Raw genomic sequence first — 27,363 nt, forward strand, 5'->3', positions numbered from 1 at the left:
ATGTCGAGAGGACGATGACGCAGACGGGTTCAGAGGGCCGCTTTGACCATTGTGGCTTGGGCTTGGAGCTAAAGGACGGTCCTCAAAGTAAGAATTGCTATTGACAGCGGTAGTTCCGAGGCTAGAGGACGGTAAGCCATGGCCATTTCCATTCCCGCTGTCGTGGCCATTGCCATAGCTCGAGGACTGCGGGGCCCTGGCAGCCATCTGGAGAAAAACGCTAGACGAGCTGAAGTGCGCCGATGCCTGAGAACGTCCTCAGTGTCGGGGCGTGACGTAGGAGTGACCGCGACCGTCTAGACCTCGCAATGTCTCGCAACGGCACAAATGAGCTTTGGTCAGTAAGTAATTCCTTCGGCAAGGTCCCAACAAAGGCCGGCTAAGGTTTCGCGAGGAGGATGTTTGCAATTGGCCTTGATCTAGAGATAGGGGAAATGGGGGACAAGGAAGTATGGCTGCGAGATGGTAGTGCACCTCTGGGCCTCATATGACCAACTAGCAGGAGATTTGAAGAGTTGTTGAAGAGGGAGAGGGGTCTAGACTTGACCAAGGTTAAAATAAAAGTAAGACTGACTGAACCCTTTATTTCTCTCAACGGATATCTCTATAATAGGTAGTACTATAGTATGTACATACATATGCACCGTAGAAGCCCATGAACAAGGAGCTCGTCGGGGGGTTGGGACTGACAACCCCAGCAGGAAATAGTAGATTACAGGGTATCACAGTGGAACACATGCACACTGCAGTTGCGAAAAGTTACCAAAAGTACCCAAAGGTGCATATCAGCACCAAACCACCCACCACTTCCTTTTTGTTTCTTTCCTTCTCTCTCTCTCTCTCTCTCTCTCTCTCTCTGAGAGCAAGCATGACCGGTCCAGCAGCTGCCGCTTGCAACAATCCAACAAGTTTTTGATCACCGATTGGATGCAACCATCACAATCTGCAAGTCTAACCGTTGCGGGTGCTTTGTCCTTTCTCGTCTGTCCCTGGCACACACGTCAGGAACTATGACGTAGCCCACTCGTGGCCATTGTTACATTGAATTCTGTAGTGCGCCTTAATGCCATGGCACCTTGGCACCTTGGCTCGGCAAAGCGCTGATCAACCCTTATCAACTTACTATGTACTGCGAACCTGCTGTAGAAACCCAGAAATGAATTTGAAATGTTCAGCTCTAAAGTCTCAACAGGCCCCAGAGCTGTCACAGCTGCCAAAGCTTTCCACCAACACTTGAATATAGTTGTATATTTCTATGTTCTCTCTGCTTTTCCATCCAACTCACCGAGTGCGCATTTACTCTAGTAGATAATAAACAGTTGCTGAAGCATGGTGCAACACCTAATACCCCGCTCAAGACGCTCATATGCATATTTGGTATTCTGCTGAACCATAGATCAACAGTGGAAAAGGCCCACAGGTGTCTAAAGGGTGTCTCCAGCAGAGTGGGGCAGTAGCGCTGCGGGTGTACAGTACTACTTCAGTACTGTCGCCACCTAATTCAGTGCCTCGACAAGCTCTTTGGCCGGGGATCCTGCCTTACTTGCACTTTTCATAAAAAGGCAAGAAGCAACCCCATAGCGTCCAAGGTTTTTTGTTCTCTCACATTCTTATTGAAGTTTCACCCATTGTCATTCGCATATCGCATGAGATTTTGAGTACTTAAGTACTTACTTAAGTGGGCATGGAACAATCTTTATCGGATGTGATTTCACTCACTACAAACTTACCAAATGTCTTGGGTACTAATGAAAAGACATTGAGCAATAATGGACAAGGTTATAATCACACGACAAATGGTATAGCACACATTGAACAGCCTAACTACTCCTCCGTATACAAGATCCTGGCAAACATTTTGCAGGCATGGGCAAGCAGGTCAATGAGCCTCAAGACAATTCTCCAGGGCAGAGCTTGTTCCTCTACATATGGAATCCCCCTCAACTTGCTGTATTTAGCAATTGTGAAGTGCAAGCTCGGGCCCAGTTTCGAAAATACCAGCTTGACATAAACCATTCAGAGAACACACATGAATGATATAATTAAGTATACCTCCACAGGAACCCCTTCTGACATGGTAATTGCAGACCCAAACCCCTCACCTAAATTTAGGTTACCACACTGAGACGCTTGTATTGAATTGAGTCTAAAAATTGACACCCTTTTAGACAAGATCGCCGGGGCCCTCTTCAAGTATTCATGCCCTCCTTGCACCAGCAGTAGAGCAGGCAAGAAGCGCCTGTATAATCCATTTTCGCTGTCAGCAAAGCATAGAGCGTAGCCAAAGACATCTACCTCCACGAGAGTGCGACAATGTCCATCCAGTTGGTAGTTACTCGGCTTGAAGCTCGGAAAGGTAGTTAATATGTTCAGAGCTTTGACTCAACACCAAGCTCCAAGGCTGGGAGCCAGTGAAAGTGAAGACACTCCAGTTAAGGACATGATATTATCTCTCTAATATAGCAGAGCTGGAATAGTGTCACAAGAGTCTCGATAAATTTTGTATGACATTTTAACAATTAACAAGGAGAAACATGCTGATCTTGATGTGACTGTTAGCAGCGAGCCTGAGTAGCCTTGACGAAGCATTTGGCTGAGAAGATGGATAAGGTGAAATCGGAGTGAGAAGATATAAAGGTCAATCTGGGGCCAAGGGTGGAGCATATCAGTAGCTTTGATTATAGCAAATCTGCAAAGATCTAGCTCCGAACCAGCACCTGGAGGGCTTGAGGGTATGACTTGGTTACAACACTAGAGGAGCCCTTTCGGACACTTGGACTCCTTGCACATGGTCGTTCGGACTATTCCATTCACTTTGTTTATATGCACATAGCATATAATTGAACATGTTCACTAGAAGAATGCTTACGGAGATATGGAAAATCATGACAAGCTACATCTGAACTTTGCAATAGACCTTGTTGATAATCATAGATACAGAGCTGTCACTAACTTATTACTTTTGAGAGTCACGAGTAATCATATTTGCAATTGGGATCGCGCCTCTTGCTGTTTGAAACGATGTAATATCAGCTGCTTATACAAATCCAAAATAGTTGAAAGTTTGCTAATATACTACAGTATAATCATACACTCCCAAATAATCACAGCATCTATGCAAAACCTCTCATGTTCCAAAATTGTTGTTGTACATTATGAAATATTGCTTGGTCAAAAGAGTTGAAAAAGAAGGAGGTGTCCTCTTTAGGCGTTGTTATTCCGGCCATCCAAAAGTACTTAATGCTTGATGGATCACCATTCAGATACCCCATTGCCTTCGTATGTAGACCGCCCATTCCAGGCTAGTCAAGTGGATGGGTCGGATTTACGTCGAAACGACGTCGACAGGCCCGGTCAAGTGGGCAATATTACCACCCGGGCCGACTGTGTGCTTGGCAACATCTCGAGGTAGGCATTTGATGGGAGTCTAGAGGATATAGTGAATTAACAAATAGCCAGCATTCCATAAAATCACGCGAGAGGATGCAAAAACAAGCCCAGGTATTGCACAATGTTGTAAATGTTTTCGATCATCTGACTCTCTTCACGCCCTTAACGCAAGGATGAGTTCGCTGAAACGAAGTAGATTACATAAGTCCCTAATGTTCTTCACCTCGCGCAGGCGCCGTGCGCTGCCCGCCCAAGTCGTCGGTCGGTTCTTGAGTAGTCTGACTCGAAACCGACAATACTGCAATAATACCTGGGCTAGATATTGTTGCCGTACTCAATGCCATCCCCACGGTATCAAACCATTGATTATGCCCCACAAATCTTCCCAGATTTCAAGGTACCGGACTCCAAATCACCACATGGGGGCCCACAGGGTGGGTAGACATTGATGCGGAGGCGGGTCTGTCACAACATCATAACGTTCCACTTCAAGAGATCGGCCTCGATGAACGTTCAAAATCTGAGCATCTTGTGACTCGTCTAGTGCTCAGGGGCAGTATGCAGGTGGCTCCCCGCTTGGGGTCACCACGGCCGGACCTCGGGAATTCTAAATACATAAAGACGTTCGTTGCTAGAAACTTGCTGCTATACGTGAAGCCTGCCAAGTACTGCACTTGAGACTTCACGATGAGGTCAATTTATGTTCTGCTCCTGGGCGCAGCCGCTACCGTTAGCGCTGCGTTGAACTCGTCGTCCTCTGTGCCTTGGGCAAACCTTACAATATCCGCCCCTGTGAACGGTCGGTATCTATACCGCACGAGCAATGACGAGCCTTTCTTCTGGCAGGCTGACACAGCCTGGGAACTGTTCCATCGTCTCAACCGTAGCGATGCCGACTTTTACCTTCAAGATAGAGCAAGCAAGGGCTTCAATGTGGTGCAAGCTGTGGCTATCGCAGAGCTGAACGGCACAACCTGGCCCAACTTCTGTCCGTAACTATAAGACCATTCATAACTTCCTGTTTTTCTTCTTTTCCTCCTGCCTTTTTTTATTATATATATATTTTGCAATGAACAATCCAAGCCTGCCAGATACCCCCCCCCCCCCGGGTTGAACGATTGCCCGTCCCCTACGGACCAATTACTAACAGTGAGGCGTATTCTAGATGGAGATCTTCCCTTGATTGACAAGGACCCAATGAAGCCTAACGAAGCTTACTTTGAGTACATTGATTGGGTCGTCAATCGCGCGGCTGAGTATGGCATTCTTATTGCGCTGGTACCGACCTGGGGTGCATATATGAATTGTGGATGGTATAACCAATCTTGGGTGATATTCAACCATACCAGTGCCGAGTGGTACGGAAATTACATTGGGACACGCTACCCTGGGCTTCCTAAAATCATTGGTGCCGACTCCAATGGCTTCTGGTCCTGCAACATATCCGAGGCATCAAGTGAGTGGGAGGCAGATCCATCACTTGATCAGGCCAGCCTGGTTGGTCCGATTCGGGACTGGAGATCCGTCTTTGCCCGTCTGGCGGATGGGCTGAGGGAGGCCGAAGCTAAGAAGGGGTTCACTTCTTTTATCGCATGGCATCCGACCAACGTACAGGAGATTGGAACGGACAAGCCTTATGGTCACAACGTGAGATCCTTTACCACTTCGAACATGGTTCCAATTTCTATGCTGACCTGCTATGAAACGCTAGTATATGAACGGCAGCTTTGGTCGACTGTCCATGGATGCCGTACAATCTGGGCATACGCTTGCGGATCACACGTCGCTCGCACAAGAATTCTACGCCTTGCAGGAATGGGATAGCACCAAAAACTACAACAACATTACCGAGATGCGAGCTGCCTTTCCGGGGCCTGTCATCGACCTTGAGAATCACTACGAAGGTGCTCACATCGCTTTCAACGCCTCATTGCCCCTGTGGAACACATCAATAGTGCGGCACGGCCTTTGGAACGCCTTCCTGTCCGGCTCGGCTGGATTCACCTACGGTGCACAGGCTGTTTGGCAAATGTATGCACCCGAGTCTGAGCTGGCATACTCTTGGCTCTACATGCCGCCGAGGCTGACTTTGGCGGCCAACGAGTCGTGGCGTGATGCGCTCAAGTATCCAGGCTCTACACAGGCAGGGTACTTGCAGCAGCTTTTCAGTGGGTTAGACAAGGAGATGTTCAACAGCCTGCAGCCGAACAGAACCTTTATCAAGACCCCTGGCAGTTCAGATGGCGATATTCTGAGCTACCAGGCAAATCGCTACGTGGCAGCTCTCGTTGGGCTCCGGCAGTATTGGCTGTACACTGGATTCGGCGATGCTTTTGACCTGGATCTTGATGCGCTTGGCCAGCAGTTTGGGGAGGTCAAAGGTGAGGCCAAGTCAGAATGGTTTGATCCTCGCACTGGAAAAGCCCAGAACACTACGAGCTCTTTCCAGCTCTCAGGGAGGAAGACCTTTGAGCCACCAACTGGCGGCAGTGTTGACAATGATTGGGCCTTTGTACTTACATTGGTGTAAGTGGAGTGGTCATTTCGATAGCTCATAATAATGTCTTGTCACAGAAGAGCAGTCCAAAAATATTCCTTGACTTGGTAAGCATGAAACAGGGGATGCTGGCTCTTCTTGGACTGCTGGAATTTTGTCTTTTCTCTTTACATTTCTTTCTCTTTTCCTTTTTCTTCCACGCATCTCAGTGCTCATTCATGGAAACGATCAGCACAACAATCAGGTTCAGAACCAACGACAGTCAACAACAGCAATGTATTATCTAACTGCTCGCACATCGCAACTCAGCCAACTACACTTGCAGCTTCTATTCTTGTCGTTGTCATAACTACAGTAGACATAACCAATGTCTTAAGTAACTTGTGAGACATGTAATTAAGTTGGAACTGAGATCTATGCGCAAGAATACCCATCTCAACTATTAAACCAATGATTAAGATGACTAGATGGCCCTCTTGTTTCCTTTCAGGTTGCTTGCAATAATCAGCATATCATCAAATTTGTATATAGATTAGTAAAATGATGCACAATTACACTGTATAAGTTCCTTGTGTTCAGGAAGGACAGATCCTCTCCAAGCCTTGCACTGTGGCAGTTAGTCACCACAAGAGCACTTAAGCGTGATCAAAGAATCATAGCATGTGGTCACAAGCCTCAGTGCAGTGACAGTCCATTGCGGGAATTGTTGATGAATTTCTTGTGAATCTTGAGAAACCCTGATGACGAGAATATACAGATGTATGGGAGTTTGGATGCGACTGTAGATAGACAACCGTGGACAGCATCGAGAGGGCAATGTCTTCCAAATGTTGTCACCAGTTGTCAACGAGTCTCTCCCAGCCACTGGGCTAAAGAGAGATGACTTCACAAGAAAATCCTGCTAAGCTGGCGATCGGGTTGACAGTGGATCTCAGTAATACTTGGTCATCTTTCTAGGCCTTTACATACACCATCTGACACATATCGTCAACTTCACTATGTTATAAGGCATCTTCGAATCTTCCAATGCTATTTAACTATATGTAAGACTACCCAAGATCAAGGCTGGAGACTAGGAGGGCCCCAGATGACGCCTAGGAGGACTAACAGATCATACAGCAAGCCGAATAGAACAAATGCGGTTCCTCATTATTTAATCGCAACCAACTCCTATGCCCTATCATGGTCTGAATAAACTCTGCGTCTCCATATCGGAGTGGGTATACCAAAAAATCTATCTGTGCCACCGAATGTAAAGTAGCCTCCAAAAAAAGAATGACCGCGCTCTTGCTTATTTTTATTTGCAAGTCCCCGGGCCGGCCGCAGGGACATCCTCATCGAAGCCCCAAGTTCAACCTCAGGCCACGGTAATATTGCCCCGAGACGACTCTCAGCAACTGCTTTAATCCTCTTCGAACACTTGCACCCGATCTGCATACTGAGAGATATTACTCACGACGTGACTATTAATCGTCTCACCTCTGCCCGCCGCCACCCTCAGGATCAGCTCGTTCAGCGTCGCCCTCCCCAGAATATCCACGTGGTCCGCGCTATGCGGTCCGCCACGCGGATTGAACCTTTCAGGCTCGTGCGGCATCTCGACGACTGTGACCTTGACGCCGGCCGGGTTATATCGCTTCATCTGCCATCCACGATTACACATGTATCCTGAGCTCAGCAGGTTCACCGTCCCGTCGCCCTCACCCATAATGACACCGTGATCGACAACCCCGTGAATCAAGCCCGTGTCAATGGTGATGTTTAGCGTGGAGGAGATGTCGGGGGTGCGGTAGTAGTATCCGCGCTCGGTGGACTTGCCGACGCCATAGAAGCAGTAAACCTTGAGGCTGGGCGCCAGCGGCAGGCGGGTTTCAAGGGGGTTGATCCACTTGCGGAAATCCTTCTCATTCGCCTCGACCTCGGCCGTGGTGCGGGCTATCCCGTGAGAGAATGAGCCGCGGATCTGTGCCTGATACCAGTCCTCGGTGGTGTTGAGAAGGAAGTCCATTGCGTTGCTCACTGTCATATTCTTTTCCGGGACCGTCCAGTTAACACCCCGACGGAAATTCAGAAAGGAGCCATACGAGCTGATTTGACCCGGCTGGTCATCGGGTGCCCAGGAGAGGTTGCCCCAGACTGCGTCGCCGCCAATGGGAAGCATGGATGAGATTCCCGGCATGGCGCGGAAGATGTCGGCCCTCTCCTCCTTGGAGAGGAATTTTTCCAAGCCGTATACGGCGAAGGCGTTGAGCTGGGCGGTGTCCTTCATCTCCCCTGATAGCACAGCAGGTATGCCCTTTACCGCGCCAAGCATGCATCCACTGATGTTGATCCACGAGTCGACGTGGTCTTCTACCCAGGAGTCGCCGCCCCGGCCGCCTTCTTGAGATGCCACCCAATGGAAGAAGTAGAAGAGAACCTGGCTGCCCATGCTGTGCGAGATGAGGACCACCTTTTGGTTCCACCCCAACACCGCAGATTCGATATGTAGTTTCAGACGGGTGAAGTACTGATCCCTCTTCTCCAGGTTCTGGTAGGAGAGCCGCCAGTCATAAGAGGCTGTGAACGAGTTTGTCGGGTCGTACCCCAGAGGCGCGAGGTTCTCGTATATCTTGCTCCATATCCAATAGCCGGTGATGAAGAAGTCGGTGGCATCAAAGCCCTGAGCCGCGCGCAGCTTGATACCGGGCGGATCGAGACCCGTCCTCTTGTCTAGCATGATATGTTGCTTCCACACCTCTTTCTCCATGACCAAGGCCCTCATCATACTCCATGACCCCCAAAGTCGTTTCCGAAAGTACGGTCTGGAGATGTTCATCGTGCCCCAGGACTCGAGACCTGTTGAGATGACGCCAGGTATCATGATGATTGGGTGGTGGGCCTCGAGGCCTTCAGACCGGGCCTTGAGACCGACAGAGAAGGCATCATAAGAGTCGATGAAGTCGCGCTCTCCTTTCTATTGGGGATCGCAATGATCAGAACGAGTCCGACGGCGCCACAGCCACAAGGAAAGAGAGGGGGAGGGTAATGCTAACGTACCACCAGATCGCGGACATCTTTGACCAGACCCGCCGGCAAGGCGTCTAGCAGACTGTCCACAGTCAAGTCGCCTATCTCTGGGAAGTCTATCAGGTCGTTGGTCTTTGCGAAGAAGCCAGCCGCTATGATACCAAACACACTGCCGAGCAGGAAGATGGCACCGAGTTTTCTCTTGCGCTTCGGGTGGACGACTTTTAATTTGTCTCCGGGCTTGATTGGGCTCTCATCACGACTCAACGTGACGGGCTCTGGAAACTCGGAGGCACTATGATCTGCCCTTCCCCTTGTGACAACCCGGCGGCGCAGCTCAGAGGCCATGATCGCCTCGTGGGGCTCGCTCTCTGTACCTTGACAGGGGTTAACGCAGGTCCTGAGCCCGTCTTTGCTGTCCGCTTGAGGTTGGCGAGTTGGTTATGGGGAACGGTGGGATTTCCCCTCGAGGCTCCGAACAGGCGGTCGCGATATTCTTTGGCGCTGATGGCGCCAGCTCTGTCTCGGGATATATTATATCAGAAAGTGTATAGAGATTATACACGCCTAAGAACCATGGCCGGCTGGAGATGGAGGGGCGGTGGGTGGGGGGTTTGACTTTGATAGCTCGCTGGAGAAGCTTCCTCCTTGTTCGAAAGTGAGTGCCGCCTGGTACCTGGCGAGTGTTAGATCTGAAAATGGATTGACGTAATGGGACTTGCAGCAGGGCAGCAGGGGGCACGAAGCTGTGGTCGTAGCACCGAAGTAGGGCTACAACGTAGCGCCCAAGCATGCTAATGAACCATGTACACGCTGTGCCAGTGGGCCCCGCCGTGGCGCTCGGCATTACTGACAGTGGGTGCAGGGAGTGTGCATAGGGGCTGACAAGCTCTAATCCCGGGTCTCTGCCTGTGCGAGCGCGCGCCAGGAGCCACCAGGCAGAGAAGACCTTGACCGGGTTTTGCCCGTCCCCTTCGGACCCTTTCCCACACCCCAGGTCTTCTGGCATGTGACTGTCGAGACCGGAGAGGAGAAGTGCGCTGACGCTGCTGACTGCACAGGGCAGGTTGTCTGCTCCTCAATGTGGATCACTCCGTCTTTTATTCCTCCCACTCGGTCGGTCTCCCTTACCTGCTCAACGCATGGAGATTCTTCGGATAGGAGGTTCGACAAGTTCTCCCGGCCCAGCAACAGCCAGTAAAACCGCAGTAGACCGTCGTTGGCAGTCGGGCTCTGTGTTGCTCTTTGGTCGGTCGTCCTCCTGTCCTGGAACCATATCTCACCGACAGGCACCCAGTCACCAAGCCTCGACACTCACGACGCCCGCGCTTTCATGATCTTGCTTCTGACCTTTTACTTGTTACCCACCGTTGTAATATCAGTGTTCCTCCACATTAGGAACCTCCTCAGATCCACGATGAGCCTCCCCAGCGACCTGAAGTACATTCAATACTCTCACAACCTCGAGGCGCAGTACTTACCGGCCATACGAGCACTGATATCCAAAGACTTGAGCGAACCATACAGCATCTATGTCTACCGTTACTTCCTATATCAATGGGGCCACCTATGTTACATGGTATCGTCCCCGTTCAAATTCATTTCCCCTTTCTCTTGTCGGTGTGTCTCCAAGGTGCATTGCCCCCACTGACGATCATTCAGGCCCTCAACCCTAAAGACTCGTCCCTAGTCGGGGTGATAATCTGCAAATTGGAGACCCACTCCTCCCACTCACCACCCACCCGCCGAGGCTATATTGCCATGTTGGCCGTCTCATCTACCTTCCGCGGCCAAGGTGTGGCCACTGCCTTGGTTAAGAAGGCCATCGATGCCATGGCCGAGCGCAATGCCGATGAGGTGGTCCTGGAGACGGAGGAGACTAACAAGCCTGCCATGCGCCTGTACGAGCGCCTGGGCTTCCTACGGTCCAAGAAGCTGCATCGATACTATCTCAACGGCAACAGTGCCTATCGGCTCGTGCTGCTGCTCAAGAGCGTCGATCCGGACTCGGCGACCGACTTTGCGCTGGACGACTCAGATAGGCACGCCTAGGAGGTGTGGCCTTCTCGATCCTGGGGCCAATGGACTGGAGGAGACACGGCGGCAGCACAGTCGTATTCGACAGCGTTATCGCAAGGAAGGAGACGTCGCCGACCCGTCAGCCGACTCTGCCAGTGAACATGGGCACATGAGCGTGTGGGGAGCATTGTCGGACTACCGCTATCCAGGCTCTCCTGCTCACTTGAGCTTGTCTGGGCTGGTGGCACCTGCGCCCCCGGTACTGTGAGCTACTTCGAGGCGATGTCCGACCGAGCGTCGGTGATCCCGACGGGCGCTGTGCTCTGGCGTAATTGTCACTTGAGAATGGAGATTCGAGATGGTGGGTGAGTTTGGCATGTCACGCAAGACAGAGAGACATCGGGGCTTTTGGGAAGATTTTGTACATGGCTTCATCGAAAGTTTTCTCGCAGCTTTATCCGCATGCAGCGGTGGCGTTCTGGTACTCGGTGTAACAGCATTCTGGAGGCAGAGAGGCAGACATTACATTGGGAAGCATTTGCATGGTGGAAGGATTTTCCCTACAGTCTATATTTCAATAAACCACTTGAACACAAGCTCGAAGGTCTTCGGGACAGTGCAATCCCATCAATGATGTCGTCCTAGGCTGACCAAAGCAAGAGGATCTGTCCAAAGTCCGGCCTGCAAGAACAGAACTAGCGCGATGAAACTAATAATTATTCCTTTCCAGTGTGTGCCTAGAGAAAAAGAAGGAAAAAGATAGGAGGGAGGGAGAGAAGCTTGTTTGAGAAGAGTTTGATAGATTTGGCCTATAGCATCCGAAAAAGCGACCAAATTCCAAACGCTGTTGAAGCACACGTCAGGGCAGTCAGAGAATCCGCTGTGTGACCAGCAGTGCCAGCCGGCGCAGCAAGTAGGTACAGTGACCCCGAAACCCCACACTGCAGGGGACCTGCTTGGCCGAGGCGCTACTCCATCAACTTCACCCCCGACACAATACGTACACAGTACGCTCTCCTTCAGTTCATACCACAACCCAAGGCGCGATCCCGTGCATCTTCGTTCTATGCGCCTCTGTCTATTGCATCAGAAGCGGTGCTCCCCAACCTCGATAGCGTCTCTCACCCTCCTCCCCACCCCGCCTTCCCGAACCGATCGCTCGTAATGATAGTGCGGCAGTCGACAGATCGGGGACCCCTTCAACATGGCAGAAGGCATTGAAGTGTCTGTAGAAACCGAAGAGCAATTTTGGGATGGTCAGTCAATTCCTTTTCCACTTGTTTCTTCAGACCCATGCTGACGACTTGATTCTTCCATCGACAGAGCTGCGAAACATACTGTCTGCGCAATGCGACTCCCATGAGATCATCGACGACTCCTTGCGATCCTGGCTGCACCTCGTGTCTAGCTGTCGCGACAACTTTCTGGGCAGCGAAGATGACGTCGCAAATTGCTCTCAGCTCCTTCTCGACAGTCAAATATACCGCGCGCACAAAGATTATGTCCGCATACAAATCATATACAGCCTCCTTCAAGAGGACGACCCTTCCTCGCTCAACGTCATTGCCAACTTCCTACTCCTTGACGGCCGGTCTGACGAGACCACCTTCAAACAGATGATCGCGGAGGGGTGTTTCCCGAAACTCGTCGAGCTCATCAATGGGCGGAGAGAGGACGACAGGAGGCTACATCGCTTGCTCCTAGAGCTGATATACGAGATGGCACGCATCGAGCGACTCCGGGTGGACGACTTGCTGTGTGTCGACGACAACTTCATCATTTACATGTTCCACCTGATCGAGGGCCTGTCGGACGACGTGAATGACCCTTATCACTATCCCATCATCCGGGTACTCTTGGTTTTGAATGAGCAGTACATGGTCGCCTCTACGATTGCTGCTGTTGATGCTACCGAGACGACGGCACCATTGACGAACCGCGTGATCAAGATCCTCTCCTTGCACGGGCCCAGGTACAGGACATTTGGGGAGAATATCATATTGCTTCTGAATAGAGAGACCGAGACAGCATTGCAACTACTCATACTGAAGTTGTTCTATCTCCTCTTTACCACGAGGGCTACGTACGAGTATTTCTACACCAACGACTTGCGCGTCCTCCTGGACGTCATCATCCGCAACCTTCTCGATCTCCCCGACGAATCGATGGCCCTGCGCCATACTTACCTCCGAGTACTGTATCCACTGCTGGCACACACCCAGCTCAGCAACCCGCCACATTACAAGAGACAAGAGATTCTCAAAGTTCTCCAGATTCTCGGCGGCGAAGGCAACATCCACTTTGCCCCAGCAGACGTGACGACTCTGCGGCTAGTCGACCGCGTCTCGAAAGTGGGATGGCTCAACGAGAGCGGCGAGAGCGAGATCGCCAAGAAGCTGCTCGGGATCAGTATGACCCACTCACAGACGACCAGTAACGTCTCTGTCGTCGATGTCGCGGCTGTCATGGAGAAGCCGGGGGTGAAGACGCCGAGCCGCAGGAAGGCCGGTGACGCCAAGGCTGAGGAATTGAAGGAGGCACTCGCCGCTCCAGCACCAGCGCCCGAGTCCGAAGCGACGTCAGAGACCAGTCCGCAGCAGGGGAATAACAGCCCGGAGCGGGCAAATAAGAGGTCCCTACCCGTGGTCCCAAAGCACAGACATGGCAAACCAACAACCGTTCCCTTACCCGTGTTGCATGTAAGTAATGGCAGCGGATACGGGGATAGCACCGGTGTTGTGAAGAAGCTGCCGCCCAAGACTCCGCCGCCTCGAAGGACGAGATTGGTGAAGATCGAGACAGTAGCAGACGACACAGCGCCTTTACCCAATAGTTCCAACACCTCTGCATCATGAGGTTTCTCTAGGAACCCCTAGAACCATAGGTGGCAGCAGTGCGGTGCTCAACCAGCGAATACTATGCCACGTAGCATTTCGCGGCACGCGTACGATATCTTAGCAGACTTGCACGGCATGGCATAGGGAGTAGGCGGCGTTCTTGTTTCTATTGTTTGGTCGGCTGGGTTTTGAAGGTTCCTCTGCAGCTGCTGCCTCCGCATAGCCATGGCAGAACATTCTGGTGCTTTGAATTGGACGAGGAACTCGCAATGTAGGGCGAGGTAAGATACAGCCGGTACGTAATACGCATGAATAATACTACGGGCATTTACGCTCGCAGGGCTGGCTTCAGATGTGAAAATAGCTATGAGTACCTCCGATATTGAGGACGATGCTCACAATGACCAGTATGATACTGATCATACCAACGACGCTCCTGATGTTGAACACATTGACGATAAGGTCTGCCATCCTTGATGACGACAACTAAGTTCAAAGTCAGCCATCTTTCAATTTCTCGTAAGTCCAGCAAAATGATAGCACATGAATGCACGTCTATGCCCTGCCATAGGCGCCTCTACAAAAAGGTTCAGAATCAGGTGTACAAGCACCAATGTTGTTCGTTCTCCGGATGAATCGAGCCTACGACACCAAAAACTGCTCGCTTAAACCCACGCCCCCCTTCCCCCCGGCGTGCCTGCGTTTTGGGTATTTCCTATGCTCATCAAATCCCACATCAGACAGTGCACTATTTCGAGATTCGGTAATCTCGTCGATCCGGACACCCGGAAGAATATGCAGGGATCCTGGGATCCTGATAGGACCCAATGATCCACCATGTTATGGGTGTACCAAGACAGCGAAGATCTTAGTATGGCAAAGGATCTAGCAGAGAGTAGGTGCCTGTTAATGGAGTTTTCCAAGATAGGACACTCGATGCATCCTCGACAAGATCTGTGGCGGTGGACGTTGGTCGATAAAGTGAATAAGCAGGTAGTTAACAAGCTATACTAATTCGTGCAGTACAGATATTGAATCAATGCCAAATACTGCCCGTGTACCCATCTACGGATTCGCGGGCGCTTCTCGAAACGATGTGCGGCCTTTCTGAGAACAACGCTGTCGCATCCATGTGTTTCTTGCGCGAGAGACGGATAGAGAGTGACTCGACACTTGACGCCGCACTAAGGCTTGGTCAAGGTCTGAATAGCAACATCCAGCACTTACAAACATTGCTATCATGTTGATGCATTTAACACACATGCAGAAGCCGCTTTTGGATATATAAATAGGGATTTTTCATTACAAACACAGGCACCATGGCGGAGGGGTTAACGCGTCAGACTTGAACTGGCTAACAAAGTCATCTGATTCCTTCGGGAGCGCAAGTTCGAATCTTGCTGGTGTCGTTTTTTAGTGACAAAGTTTTTGCTACTCTTATCAATATGATGAGTATTCTACCCGTGGGCGCTAGCCCTCCTGGCCCCCTACTCCGTTCCTCCGTAGTGGGTGCCAAAAATGGTGCCGGGCCGAAAATAGTGCCATTTTGAAGACTTTTTTCCTTTCCTTCCTCACACCCTCACACCCCCTCTATCGCTGTTCACCCCTATTTATCAATATGGCCTCTTTTTCTACCTCTGAGGCTGAAGATAGTACTGTTTAATCAAGCGCAGAAGCCGCGAGCGAGTTTCTAGCCATTCGAGCCCAAGAAGATGCTGCCCACGAAGCCTTCGTGGCCAGCCTCAACGCGTGGAAAGCGCGACGAGGCATTCTTCGCCAAAGCGAAAGTCGAGATCCTCGAGACGATTCGAAATCTTGCAAGCTCTCAAGAACCCCCTTACTCTTGTTTGCTGCGCATATACTATATAGCAGAACTATACTGCGAAAGCATATCGATGAACTACGCTGTTCAAGCTTGCTTGCTATATCAGCAAGACCTTGAGAATGCTCTTAGTATCTTGAGCTCTGGAAGGATTAAGCTCTTATTAGATATGTGATGTAGCTTAACTATAGTAGCTTTCCTGCTCTGAAGAAAAGTATTCTTTCTGCTGCTAATGATATACATTCTCTTCGCTAGAAAGAGCTTGTTAGTTCTTACTTTTTGCTACAATGGCTGAGCAAGTATTCTGAAATCGATATATTACTTGTAATAATGCACTGCAATATCCGAAGATTCTGAAGTATACAAGAGGTTTATGCTAGCAAGAGCGATATCAAAGTAGTAACTAATTGAATACGGAAATATAACAAGTAATCCATGCAAGTGCTATTATTCGCCTTTGGGACTATTCAAGTGTATAACAAATGAATACTTAGATTAACAACTGAAGAGCTATGTTCTGATAGTCTATCTAATGATAATGAATGTATTTTTATATATCCAGCTCTTCAGTATAAACTGTAGAAGTTAATAAGCAACTGTTGCAGTTCCTAGCCTGGATTGTGAGGATTGATAGCGATAGTTGCAGTTTAAGGTTATATCAACAGGACTGCTTGCAGTCCTTGCAGTCCTCTCCTGATTGATTCATGCTTCTAACCCTAACCCTTGATTATCTAATCCCAATTAGCCTTATCCGTGCCCTGAGCTGTGATTGTTGAGTCTCTTGTTAGCAGGGCTGGTTTTGTAACCTGCATGCTGAATGGGTTATAACATTACTTCTCAAGCTTGTTGAAGCAGCTTATTAGAGCTTTGAAGCTTCTATATACTTCTTGAACTACTTCTTCAATAAATACGAAAATGCTATTAAGAAGTATAAACTAATGCTGTCTGCTATATGAAATACTAATAAGTATAGCAATTGCATTAATATTCTAGCTAGTTGCATTTAATATATTATTATTGCTACAGAATAGAAAGCAAAAGCTAAAGTATTCAACTTCAATAATTGTCAGGTGTAAAGGTTGCAAAAGCAATGTAGCAAGGTCTTTTCTCTCTTTCAAGAGCATACAATCAGAAATAACATTAAGGCTTAAGGAGCTAAGTTCTGCTCAGCAGTGCTGATGTAGCTAGAAAGCTGCTTTATAGCCGCATATTGCTTAATCATCCATAATCCAGCTGGCTTAGCTAGCTCTGAGCCTTGCTGGCACAATCAGCTCTGACAGATTGTGTCAGGATAAAAAGGGCACACAAGTGAGGTAAAGGGGTGTGAGCTGCTCCCAAGCCGCTCTGTTGATGCTTCCATTCAAAGGGACTACTGAACCTATCTCCCTCCTCCTCTTTTTCGCTGCTGGATCTGTTGTTCCTCTTTCCCTTATGTACACAATTGGCCTGGACTAGATAGGATGATAATAGCCTGATAGCTATGCAGCATCGTACGAGAGCGCTGCTTCGGAGCGAAGCTCTTGCAGCAGCCCTGAACTGCCACCAGGGGTTGCAAGGGCCACCTATTTCCTTTGTGCGCATATAAGCTCTAACAGATTGTTCTCCCTTATCAGGCCTTGTTCTTAAGGCCTTTGAAGCTTTCAAGCTTTCGTTGCTTTCAGGCTTTCGCTGCTTCCTAGCTGCTCTCATGCCTTCTTAATGCTTCAGGCTCTTAAGATCTCTCAGTGCTTCAGGCTTCTCAAAGGTTCTCAAGATCTCTCAGTGCTTTAGCCTCTAGGCTACTTAAGGTTTCTCAAGGTCTCTCAGTGCTTCAAGCTTCTCAAGGCTTCTCAAGGTCTCTCAGTGCCTCAGGCCTTTCAAGGCCTCTCAAGATCTCTCAGTGCTTCAGGCTTCTCGAAGTCTCTCAGTGCCTCAGGTTTCTCAAGGCTTCTCAAGATCTCTCAGTGCCTTAGCTTCTAGGCTACTCAAGGCTTCTCAAGATCTCTCAGTGCCTCAAGCTTCTCAAAGCTTCTCAAGATCTCTGTCAGAGCCGATTGTGCTAGCAAGGCTCAGAGCCAGCTAAGCCAGCTGGATTACGGATGACTAAGCAATATGCAGCTATAAAGCAGCTTTCTAGCTACATCAGCACTGCTGAGCAGAACTTAGCTCTTTAAGCTTCAATGTTATTCTGATTATATGCTTCTGAAAGAGAGAAAAGACCTTGCTATATTGCTTTTGCAACCTTTCCATCTGATAATTTGAAGCTTAGTATTATAACTCATCTGTCAGAGTAAAAAGAGCACACAAGTGAGGTGAAGGGGTATGAGCTGCTCCCAAGCTGCTCTGTTGACGCTTCCATTCAAAGGGACTACTAAACCTATCTCCCTTCTCCTCTTTTTCGCTGCTGGACCTGTTGTTCCCCTTTCCCTTATGTACACAATTGGCCTGGACTAGATGGGATGACAATAGCCTGATGGCTATGCAGCATCGTACGAGAGCGCTGCTTCGGAGCGAAGCTCTCGCAGCAGCTCTGGACTGCCACCAGGGGTTGCAAGGGCCACCTATTTCCTTTGTGCGCATACAAGCTCTGACACCATCCAACATGCAGGTCACAAGCAAGCAAGAATCAGATATCAGAAACTCAATGCTCTGATCAAGCACTAGCTACATAATTCAGGATTAGAGTTATAAGTATAACTAATCGGAATAAATAGCTTTAAATATATGCTATTCAGAGCTAGCAGAATAACTTGGATATATTGCTATTCAACATATTCCTACTGAAGAGCAGGATATATAAGAATACATTTGTTACCACTAGATAAACTATTAGAATATAGCTCTTCAGTTATCAATTTAAGTATTTATTTATATTATATTTGAAATAGCTCTAAAAGCAAGTAATCAGTATTTATACAAATTATAATTATATTCTATATTTAGTAAATTCTATTTTAATATTGCTCTTATTAGCATAAACTCTTTATATATTTCAGATTTTCAAATATTGCAATATATTTATTATATTTTAATAATTCTTATTTAAGAATAATTCAGTATTATTCTTTTAAATAATATAGAATATAATAGCTTTAGAAATCTCTTTCTTATTCTTATATTAATTCATATAAAAGAATTTAATCAGCTAGATCTGCTTTCTTATTCAGCATATTTGTCAGGTGGAAAGGTTGCAAAGGCAATATGGCGAGGTCTTTTCTCTCTTTCAGGGATATACAACCAGAATAATATTGAGGCCTAAGAAGCTAAGTTCTGCTCAGCAGTGCTAATGTAGCTAGAAAGCTGCTTTATAGCCGCATATTGCTTAGTCATCCGTAATCCAGCTGGCTTAGCTGGCTCTGAGCCTTGCTGGCACAATCGGCTCTGACAGATTGTCCCCTCTTATCAGGCCTTGTCCTCAAGGCCTTTGAGGCTTCCGAGCTTTCGTTGCTTCCAGGCTTCCGTTGCTCCCAAGCTTCCGTTGCTCCCAAGCTTCCGTTGCTTCCAGGCTTTCGCTGCTTCCTAGCTGCTCCTATGCCTTCTCAATGCTTCAAGCTCTTAAGATCTCTCAGTGCTTCAGGCTTCTCAAAGCTTCTCAAGATCCCTCAGTGCCTCAGGTTTCTCAAAGCCTCTCAAGATCTCTCAGTGCCTCAGGCTTCTCAAGGCCTCTCAAGGTCTCTCAGTGCCTCAGGCCTCTCAAGGCTTCTCAAGATCTCTCAGTGCCTCAGGTTCCTCAAGGCCTCTCAAGATCTCTCAGTGCTTCAGGCTTCTCAAGGCCTCTCAAGGTCTCTCAGTGCCTCAGGCCTCTCAAAGCTTCTCAAGGTCTCTCAGTGCCTCAGGCCTCTCCACCATCTCCCTCCTTCTCTTCTGGCTTCGTTCCCGAAGCTTGTGAAAAAAAAAATTTCTTTTTAATCACATTCCAAATGTAAGTGTTATGACCCATCCAACATGCAGGTCACAGAACAGGTCACGAGTAACAGGGACCAGGTGTCCAGGACTCAACGTCCTAACAAAGCATTGATTACATAACCCAGGGTTAGGGTTGCGGAAACCTAACCAATCAGACAGCAAGGCGATCACTCGTAATCACCGATGCTCAGTGATCAGTAGCGATCCAGAATGATTAGTGGTAATCTGAAGCGATCACCAGCAAGCAAGAACTGAAGAACCAAGTATATGAAGATTTATATTTCTTACTGTTAGATGGATTTCCTTCAGATAGTTCTTTAGTTATCAATCTAAGTATTCAGTCTTTTATACTAAGTAGCTCTAAAGACAGTGAATACTTGCATTGCTTCTTAAGACTTGTACAGTTCCGTATTCAAGAACTTAACACTTTGATACTGCTCTTGTTAGCATAAACCCTCTTCGTGTACTTAGGAATCTTTGGATTGCTGCAGTGCTCATTACATTTTGATAACTCTTGTTCAAGAATAGTTTAGTATTATTCTCTTGAATAATACGGAATACAATAGCTTCTCCAGAAATCTCTTTATTCTTGCACGCTTCTACTTAGGAAGAACTGATTAATTAGATATATCAGCTTACTCAGTATATTTAGAATCTATGCGAACAATAGCAAGCTTAAAGTGCTATTATCGCTAATTAATAAGCTTAGCTAGCTCAGCAAGCTCAATAAGCACAGTTTACTTCTATAGCTACTAATAGTGCTGGAAAAGCATACAAAATGAATAAGCTTGCTATATATAACAGCAATCAGAAAATGCTGTATAGATTCCTTACTTACTACAGAGTATATTTTCTATACTATGAGACTCAGTTTACTAAGAAATCTGAAAAGATTATTCTTGCAGAAACTCGTTTCAAAAAGAATGCTCTCATCTAATACAAGCTTTCTCTATACAATCACTTGAAGCATTAGAACAATTCCGATATGCATACTTAGGATATTAAGAATATATTTAATTCTTTTGAAAGCTTCGAGAAAGCTCTTAAGGAAATCTTTGATAATTCCAATGAAGAATGCATTACAGCTTAGCAGCTTATAAATCTCAAACAAACTAAGTTAGCTTTTGCTTATATAATCAGATTCAAGCAACTTTTAGCATGATTTCCGTAAGAAGATAAGAATCTTATAAAGCACTATTACAAGAGATTTAAGAATAATGTTAAAGATAAAATCTTCAAGCAGAATTAGCTGAAGAATTTTGCAATATTCTCTAATTAAGCTATCTGCATTAATAATTATCTGTATAAACGATGGGTGGAGAAATCCAAGAAGAAAGAAAGCTAGATTTAAAGATTTCTAGCTAATATAAGCAAGAAACTTTAAAATAAGAATAGCAATTGATATAGCAATATAGCTTAAAGCAGCACTATATATACTAATTCTATAAAACTTGATGCAGCTAATAAGTAGTATAGCAAGAGAAATGATATTACTTGCTATAATTGCAATAAATAAGAGCATATTGTATGCAACTGCTATTAATTTCGGAAGAATAAATAGCAATCAGTTTAGAAAGAATGCTAGTGAACCAGAACTAGGGCGCTGTCGCCCTCGAAAGAAAAAAAAAGGGACAAACAGCTGCCGAAGCAATGGGCAAGGGCTCATGCAACCCAAGCGTGCCTGTACAGATAAGGACAGCAAACTAAGGCCACACGAGCACAAGAACAGGGTGAAAAACCTGTCTTAGACCTGTTCAAAGGGTTCAAAATTGAAAAGAAGAGAAAGAATGCTTCATTGTTGCTTATAGCTAAAGAATTTGAAAAGTGAGTAGTATCCTTTATATGTATGAAGACCCTTAACCCACTGTACTCCACATCCCACGAACTACCACCCTGGCCACCACAACACTAGATAAATATTGCTTAATAATAGAAATCCAATTAACTAAGCAAAAATACTTTCTTGAAGCAAGTATTGAATTCTATTAATTATGAAAGTTTTAGCTGAATATTCTGCTACAATAATAACTGCTTAATATATCTCTCGAGTAAGAAAGGTTCAGAATAGTTTCCTTAGAAATCTAGGCGCTATAGGCAGATAGCGATAGCAGGGCGAGAATGCATGCTTAGCATCTTCACAAGTAGCAATCCGAACTGCTCTAATACTGCGGAACAGAGCATTCAGGCATTAGGAGAAGAGCTTAGCAATGATACTCTTCAACATTCTTTATCATCTATGCTAAGCATTATGATTAGGGATATGAATAAAGAATAATACTTTCTTGATTATTAGTATGAATATCTAAATAATACTGAAGATGCTTCTCAAGCAATAGAAAGATTAAGCCAGAATGAGCAATTCAATGATTCATCAGAGCCTTTTGTGAATAATAAATCTAAGAAATCTATAGAAAGGTTTCCTTTTAGTATTGAATGGAATAAGGAAATAATATAGATTGAATATCTCATTTATAGAATAGAACTAGAAAAGCTCTTTATCTGCATTTCCTTGCAAAATATCAAGATATAAGAAGATAAGAACTCTTGGATCAGCTTATTTCATGATCTATACTACAAACTAGCATGAATCTTCTGCACTTATTATAGCTGCAGAATGCACTTCTCAGATAAGATGCAATACGAATAGTTCTCTATTAGGGAATCAGAACAAATCCTTTAGGCTATTAAAGAAAAAGAATTCTGCTTCAGAGAAATTCTTAATAAATAGTACTATAATACATATATTGAGCTATTAGATAACTGTTCTATACAATATATAAATAAGAAGATAAAATAATAGCAGTATAAGATGATATTCTATATGATTTATATTAATAATAAGATTTGCAACTAGTATTAATAAAAGAAAGATTAGAAATAATAATAATATAAGCAAAAGCAAGCTAAGAAGCTTACTCAAAAAGCAGCAAAGCAAGCTTAGAAGAATAAATAGTTCTTAATAAACTCAAAAGAACAGAATTGCTTATAAAGAAATTGCAGATAATCAGATTAGAATGATCTTTATATGAAGCTTCTAGAATAAATTATGCTTATATTAAGTTTAATATATATATTTAAGAATATAAATACAGCGTACTATTGAATAGTAATGCTTAGAGAAACTTTATATTTCTATATATCATTAATCAGGCATAACTATAATAAAGATGGAAAAGATATTCATATACTCTTAGCATCATAAAAGAATAATCTATTGCATATAATCAAGAAATAATTAATAAGAAGACTGATCATCTATCTATCTTAATTCTAGAATATATAATCAGAATTTCTTTTAATATCATGGATATAGCATAGCATGAGCTAATTATAAAGCTTTCATAGCTCAAAAAGCACAATCCTCGAATCAATTAAACTACTAGCTAGATCTCATAAGAACAAGCTATACTCAGAGAGATAGTTACAATCAATAGCGCAGAATTGAAGCTAGTAATTAAAGAATATTCAGAAAAAGAAGCTTTATACAACTTCATATATACTTTCAAGTTAGCAGAGCTAGCAATCCAAGAAGAAGAATCTAGTAATAAGCAAACCCAAATAGTATCAGAGCATCAATAGATTAGCAAAATAACGGAAGCGAGATTCTCAGCAAGTTAGTTTGCTCTAAAGCAATAAGGAAAAGCTTTAGAATGTGAATTATAGAACTATACAAGAAAAACCTCGAAATCAAGCTCTTAAGCGCTCAGTTCAGCTCGGAGCAAACGCTCAAAGCTTTTAAAAATATTAACAAATAAAAAGAAGTATGCTTAACAATATCTACTATTTCTTCAGATAGCAGAAACAGTATAAGAATCAGAATTAATACTTGCGAATATATTACAAGAATATTACAAGTTTAAGAAACTATTCCAGAGAGAATTGAATACAGAATTATCAGAATACAGCTTATACAATTACAAGATTCCACTACAAGAAGGAAAACAGTCCAAATTCTTCTCTATTTATAAACTAAACAAAGCATGATTAGAAATACTTCGGAAGTATCTTAATGAGAATCTTAAGAAAGAATATATATAATTATTGCAATTATTAGCAGAATATCTTATCCTATTTATATTCAAGAAAAATAGCAAACTTAAGCTATATATTAATTATAAGCAATTCAATAATATTACAATCAAGAATCAATACTCATTACTATTTATCAAGAAACTATAAAATAGATTATAAAGAGCATAGTGATTTACAGTTCTGAATCTGAAAGAAGCTTATAATCTGATTAGAGTAAAGAAAGGAGAAGAATGGAAAACTGCTTTCAGAATACGCTATGAATACTACAAATATTTAATTATATTCTTTAGTCTAACAAATGCTCTAGCTTCATTTCAGAAAATGATTAATTATATTCTATATAAGCATCTGAATCAGTTCATTATTATCTATTTCAACAATATTCTCATTTTCTTTTAAATACTAGAAGAATACAAAAAATATGTGAAAATAGTATTGCAAACGCTTCAAAATGCAAAACTCCTTATAGAATCTGCAAAGAGCTACTTTTATATACAAAAAGTTGAATATCTCGGATTTACAATCAAGCTAGAATATATTAAGCTTCAGAAGAATAAGATGAAAGCTATTAGAAATTAGCTAGTTTTCAGAAACGTTAGAGATATTAGATTTTTTCTCGAATATATTAACTTCTATAAGCAGTTTATTAAGAACTATAGCTGAATCGCATACCTTCTTACAAATCTTATCAAAAAAGAATAGCTTTTCGAATAAACTCCCAAAGCATAAGAAGCCTTTAATAAGATTATTAAGCATATTATCTTAGAACCAATTCTGTATAAAGCAGATTCTTATAAACTCTTTAAAGTTGAGACTGATGCATTAGAATATATACTTGGAAGATAATTTAGCTAGCAAAACAACTAAGAATGTTTAAGAATTATAAGCAACTTCTTAAAGAAGTTGAATAGCTTGGAAATCAATTACAGAATTCCTAATTAGAAACTCATAACAATAGTAAAAGCTTTTAAGAAGTAGCAATACTATCTTATTAATATATAATATCTAATTATAGTTTACTCGGATTATAAGAATCTGATTATATTCATAATAACTAAGATTTTGAATAAGCAATAAATTAGATAAGCAGAATTTCTCTTATAGTTTGATTTCAAGATTATATACTGCAAAAGCTTGGAGAATGAATAAGCAGATGCTTTCAGCAGAAGATCAGATTATCGGAATGCAAACTCTTTAGATATATAGAATATCTTTGCTTAAGATAAATTAGAAAACCTTATTAATGCATATAGAGAACTGAATGCTACTTTTAGAATTGAATCTTTGGAAAAGAATTCAGAATTAATGATTTCAGAAGAACAAAACAATTATATTAGAAATGTATACAGTATACTAGCATACAGATATCAGAGAGTTAGAGCAATCTACGAATGTATTAAAAAATACTAGAGCTTATTAGGCTTTAGGAAAAGAATTGAGAACATCCTATAATAATGCAATAGCTGCAAGAAGAATAAAGCAGAAAGATATAAGCTTTACAAACTACTGCATTTCTTATTAATATTTATAACTATTTAGTAATTCATTAATCTAAACTTTATTATCAAGCTATTTCTCTTATAAGAATCTTTAACTAAAATGCAATATAATAGCATTTTAGTAATAGTTTGCAGATTAAGCAAATATGCTTATTTTCTTTCTTATAAGAAAAGCAGTATAGCAGAGGAACTTGCATATGCATTCCTTAGAACGATTATTGCTAATCACAGCATATCAGAAGAAGTAATCTCTAATAGAAACAGAAAATTCAATTTAAAGTTTTAAACTTTACTCATAAAACAGCTTAGAACACATTATAGAATATTTACAGCATTTCATTCATAAACAGATAAATAAATAGAAAGAATAAATTAGATTATTAAACAATATCTTCAATACTATATCAATCAGAAATAGAACAATTAGATCAACTTGTTGCTTCTTGCACAGTTCGCTTATAATAGCATAAATATAAGCATAATAAAGAAATCACTATTCTTCATACTCTATAGATATAACTCAATAGCTTATTACAAAGCATTGCAAGAAGCAGATGCAGAAGCTGCAGATAAAAGAATTAAGAAGATTAAGAAAGTTTAGAAGAAACTTTAATTAGAATTATAATTTGTTTAGGAATAAATAGTATAATATGCAAACTCCAAGAGAATTAAGAAATCAATCTTACAAAAAGAAAATAAGATTTATTTATTTCGAAAAAATATCAAAATAACAAGATCTAGCAATAAATTCAACTATAAGAAGTTAGAACTATTCAAAATCTTACAACAGATCTTTCCAATTAATTACAAATTAGCATTACTCTATAGAATAAGAATATATTCAGTTTTTTATATCTTACTGCTGAAATTAGCAGCATAAGAAATATTAACGAATAAAACAGCAAAAGTAGAAAACAATGAATCAGAATACAAAGTAAAGAAGATTCTCAAGCATAGAGGCATAGATAATACAAGGGAATATCTTATCAAATGAAAAGGTTATTCAGCAAGCGAAAATTCTTGAGAACTGCAGGAAAACATTAAAAATACTTAGGAAAAGATAGCCGAATATTAGAAAAGGAAAGCTAGCACCTAAGACAATCACTCTGCCCCGAACCAAGATCCAGGGGCTTCAGAGACCTCGCTCTCCAGGAAATCCAACTAATTCACCACTGCATTCCCTACATTTACAGAATTCCAGTCGAAACCTTCAGAAGAAGAATTCCCAGAAGCAACAACAGGCCCTGCGGAAACCACAGCCTGCACCTCAGCAGCCACACGCTCACGCTCCTCCTCCTCCAGGCCCTTGTTTACCAGCTTTATCCCCTTCTCCTGAAGGAAGCGCTATTGCTTCTTCAAACGAGATAAATGATCTAAGGACTCGGAAAGATAAGCTTAAGCATTCGCTAACTCTCGCTGGCATTTTAGCAGACATTCCTCCTCTTCTATCTCCCTACTATCCAGATGAACCAACTCATCAGTAATACGGGATACTGAAATGATATTATCAGCATAAAAAAAAAAAAAAAAAAAAAAAAAAAAAAGGAGAGAAAGAAAAATCTACAAGAGGATATAGAAATCCAGCCAGCATCACATGAACAACTCCGCTTGGTATACTGAGAATAACTCTTTACTTCATTAACCATTTTGCACTGCACTCCTTCTTCCAAATACAACGAATACAGCATGATCTCGTAACTGGTAGACTCGATGTACGAAAAACGCTTGAGACGACGGAAGTGCGGCTTTGAGAGAGCTACAGAAGGATCAGAAGCAGAAGAGAATTTGCTAATGCGGGAATTCAAGATTCTGTTCAACATGACGAATTAGGAAGGCATGATCATGCATGCGAATAACTTGCCAGGATACTTACGGAAGATTATTAGGGATAACGATCAATAGAAGGGAGATAATATTATAATCCATCCAACATGCAGGTTATAGAACAGATCACGAGTAACAGGGACTAGGTATCCAGGACTTAACATCCTGATAAAGCATTGATTATATAATCCAGGGTTAGAGTTGCGGAAACCTAACCAATCAGACAGCAAGGCGATTACTTGTAATTACTGATGCTCAGTAATCAGTAGCAATCCAGAATAATCAGTAGTAATCTGGAGCGATTACTAGCAAGCAAGAACTGAAGAACCAAGTATATAAAGGTTTATATTTCCTACTGTTAGATGGATTTCCTTCAGATAGTTCTTCAGTTATTAATCTAAGTATTCAGTCTTCTATACTGAGTAGCTCCAAAGGCAGTGAATACTTGCATCGCTTCTTAAGACTTGTACAGTTCCGTATTCAAGGACTTGATACTTTGATACTGCTCTTGTTAGCATAAACTCTCTTCGTATACTTAGGAATCTTCGG

At 43.7% G+C, this 27,363-nt stretch overlaps 5 protein-coding genes and 1 non-coding gene across 6 annotated transcripts; 4 read left to right on the top strand and 2 right to left on the bottom strand.

The window, feature by feature from the left end:
- Positions 1–4,077: 4,077 nt before the first annotated feature.
- M406DRAFT_332167 (uncharacterized protein) lies at positions 4,078–6,333 on the top strand (the record flags this gene model as incomplete). The annotated part of the gene is made up of 5 exons (XM_040920719.1): positions 4,078–4,378; positions 4,541–5,037; positions 5,102–5,916; positions 5,973–5,994; positions 6,289–6,333. 5 exons carry the CDS (start codon positions 4,078–4,080, stop codon positions 6,331–6,333), a joined length of 1,680 nt encoding a protein of 559 aa, XP_040774667.1.
- Positions 6,334–7,289: 956 nt separating this feature from the next.
- M406DRAFT_262349 (LACT-domain-containing protein) lies at positions 7,290–9,244 on the bottom strand (the record flags this gene model as incomplete). Its single annotated transcript, XM_040917505.1, has 2 exons — positions 7,290–8,843; positions 8,927–9,244. 2 exons carry the CDS (start codon positions 9,242–9,244, stop codon positions 7,290–7,292), a joined length of 1,872 nt encoding a protein of 623 aa, XP_040774668.1.
- Positions 9,245–10,020: 776 nt separating this feature from the next.
- Positions 10,021–11,509, top strand: M406DRAFT_323265 (uncharacterized protein). Its single transcript, XM_040919754.1, has 2 exons — positions 10,021–10,475; positions 10,559–11,509. The coding sequence occupies exons 1-2, from the start codon at positions 10,314–10,316 to the stop codon at positions 10,946–10,948; spliced, it is 552 nt and encodes a 183-aa protein (XP_040774669.1). The 5' UTR covers positions 10,021–10,313; the 3' UTR covers positions 10,949–11,509.
- A 659-nt stretch (positions 11,510–12,168) lies between these two features.
- On the top strand, positions 12,169–13,770 carry M406DRAFT_262659 (uncharacterized protein; the record flags this gene model as incomplete). The annotated part of the gene is made up of 2 exons (XM_040917523.1): positions 12,169–13,423; positions 13,499–13,770. The coding sequence occupies 2 exons, from the start codon at positions 12,169–12,171 to the stop codon at positions 13,768–13,770; spliced, it is 1,527 nt and encodes a 508-aa protein (XP_040774670.1).
- Positions 13,771–15,065: 1,295 nt separating this feature from the next.
- On the top strand, positions 15,066–15,161 carry M406DRAFT_t92. The gene has a single exon. It is a non-coding gene; the product is annotated as a tRNA-Ser (tRNA).
- Positions 15,162–26,397: 11,236 nt separating this feature from the next.
- Positions 26,398–26,702, bottom strand: M406DRAFT_223238 (uncharacterized protein; the record flags this gene model as incomplete). The annotated part of the gene is made up of 2 exons (XM_040915644.1): positions 26,398–26,483; positions 26,555–26,702. Coding segments are annotated over 2 exons (234 nt in total), but the record flags the coding sequence as incomplete, so codon positions are not given.
- Positions 26,703–27,363: the final 661 nt, after the last annotated feature.

This window comes from Cryphonectria parasitica (assembly GCF_011745365.1).
Source record: "Cryphonectria parasitica EP155 unplaced genomic scaffold M406scaffold_6, whole genome shotgun sequence".
In the NCBI taxonomy this organism is placed as follows: Eukaryota; Fungi; Ascomycota; class Sordariomycetes; order Diaporthales; family Cryphonectriaceae; genus Cryphonectria; species Cryphonectria parasitica.

What these genes read in the sequence shown, in the direction of transcription:
- M406DRAFT_323265 (XM_040919754.1), top strand. Translation starts at nt 10,314, where the DNA reads ATGAGCCTCCCCAGCGACCTGAAGTACATTCAATACTCTCACAACCTC. An exon ending in GGGGCCACCTATGTTACATG is followed by an intron (nt 10,476 to 10,558) that starts GTATCGTCCCCG and finishes ACGATCATTCAG; the next exon opens with GCCCTCAACCCTAAAGACTC.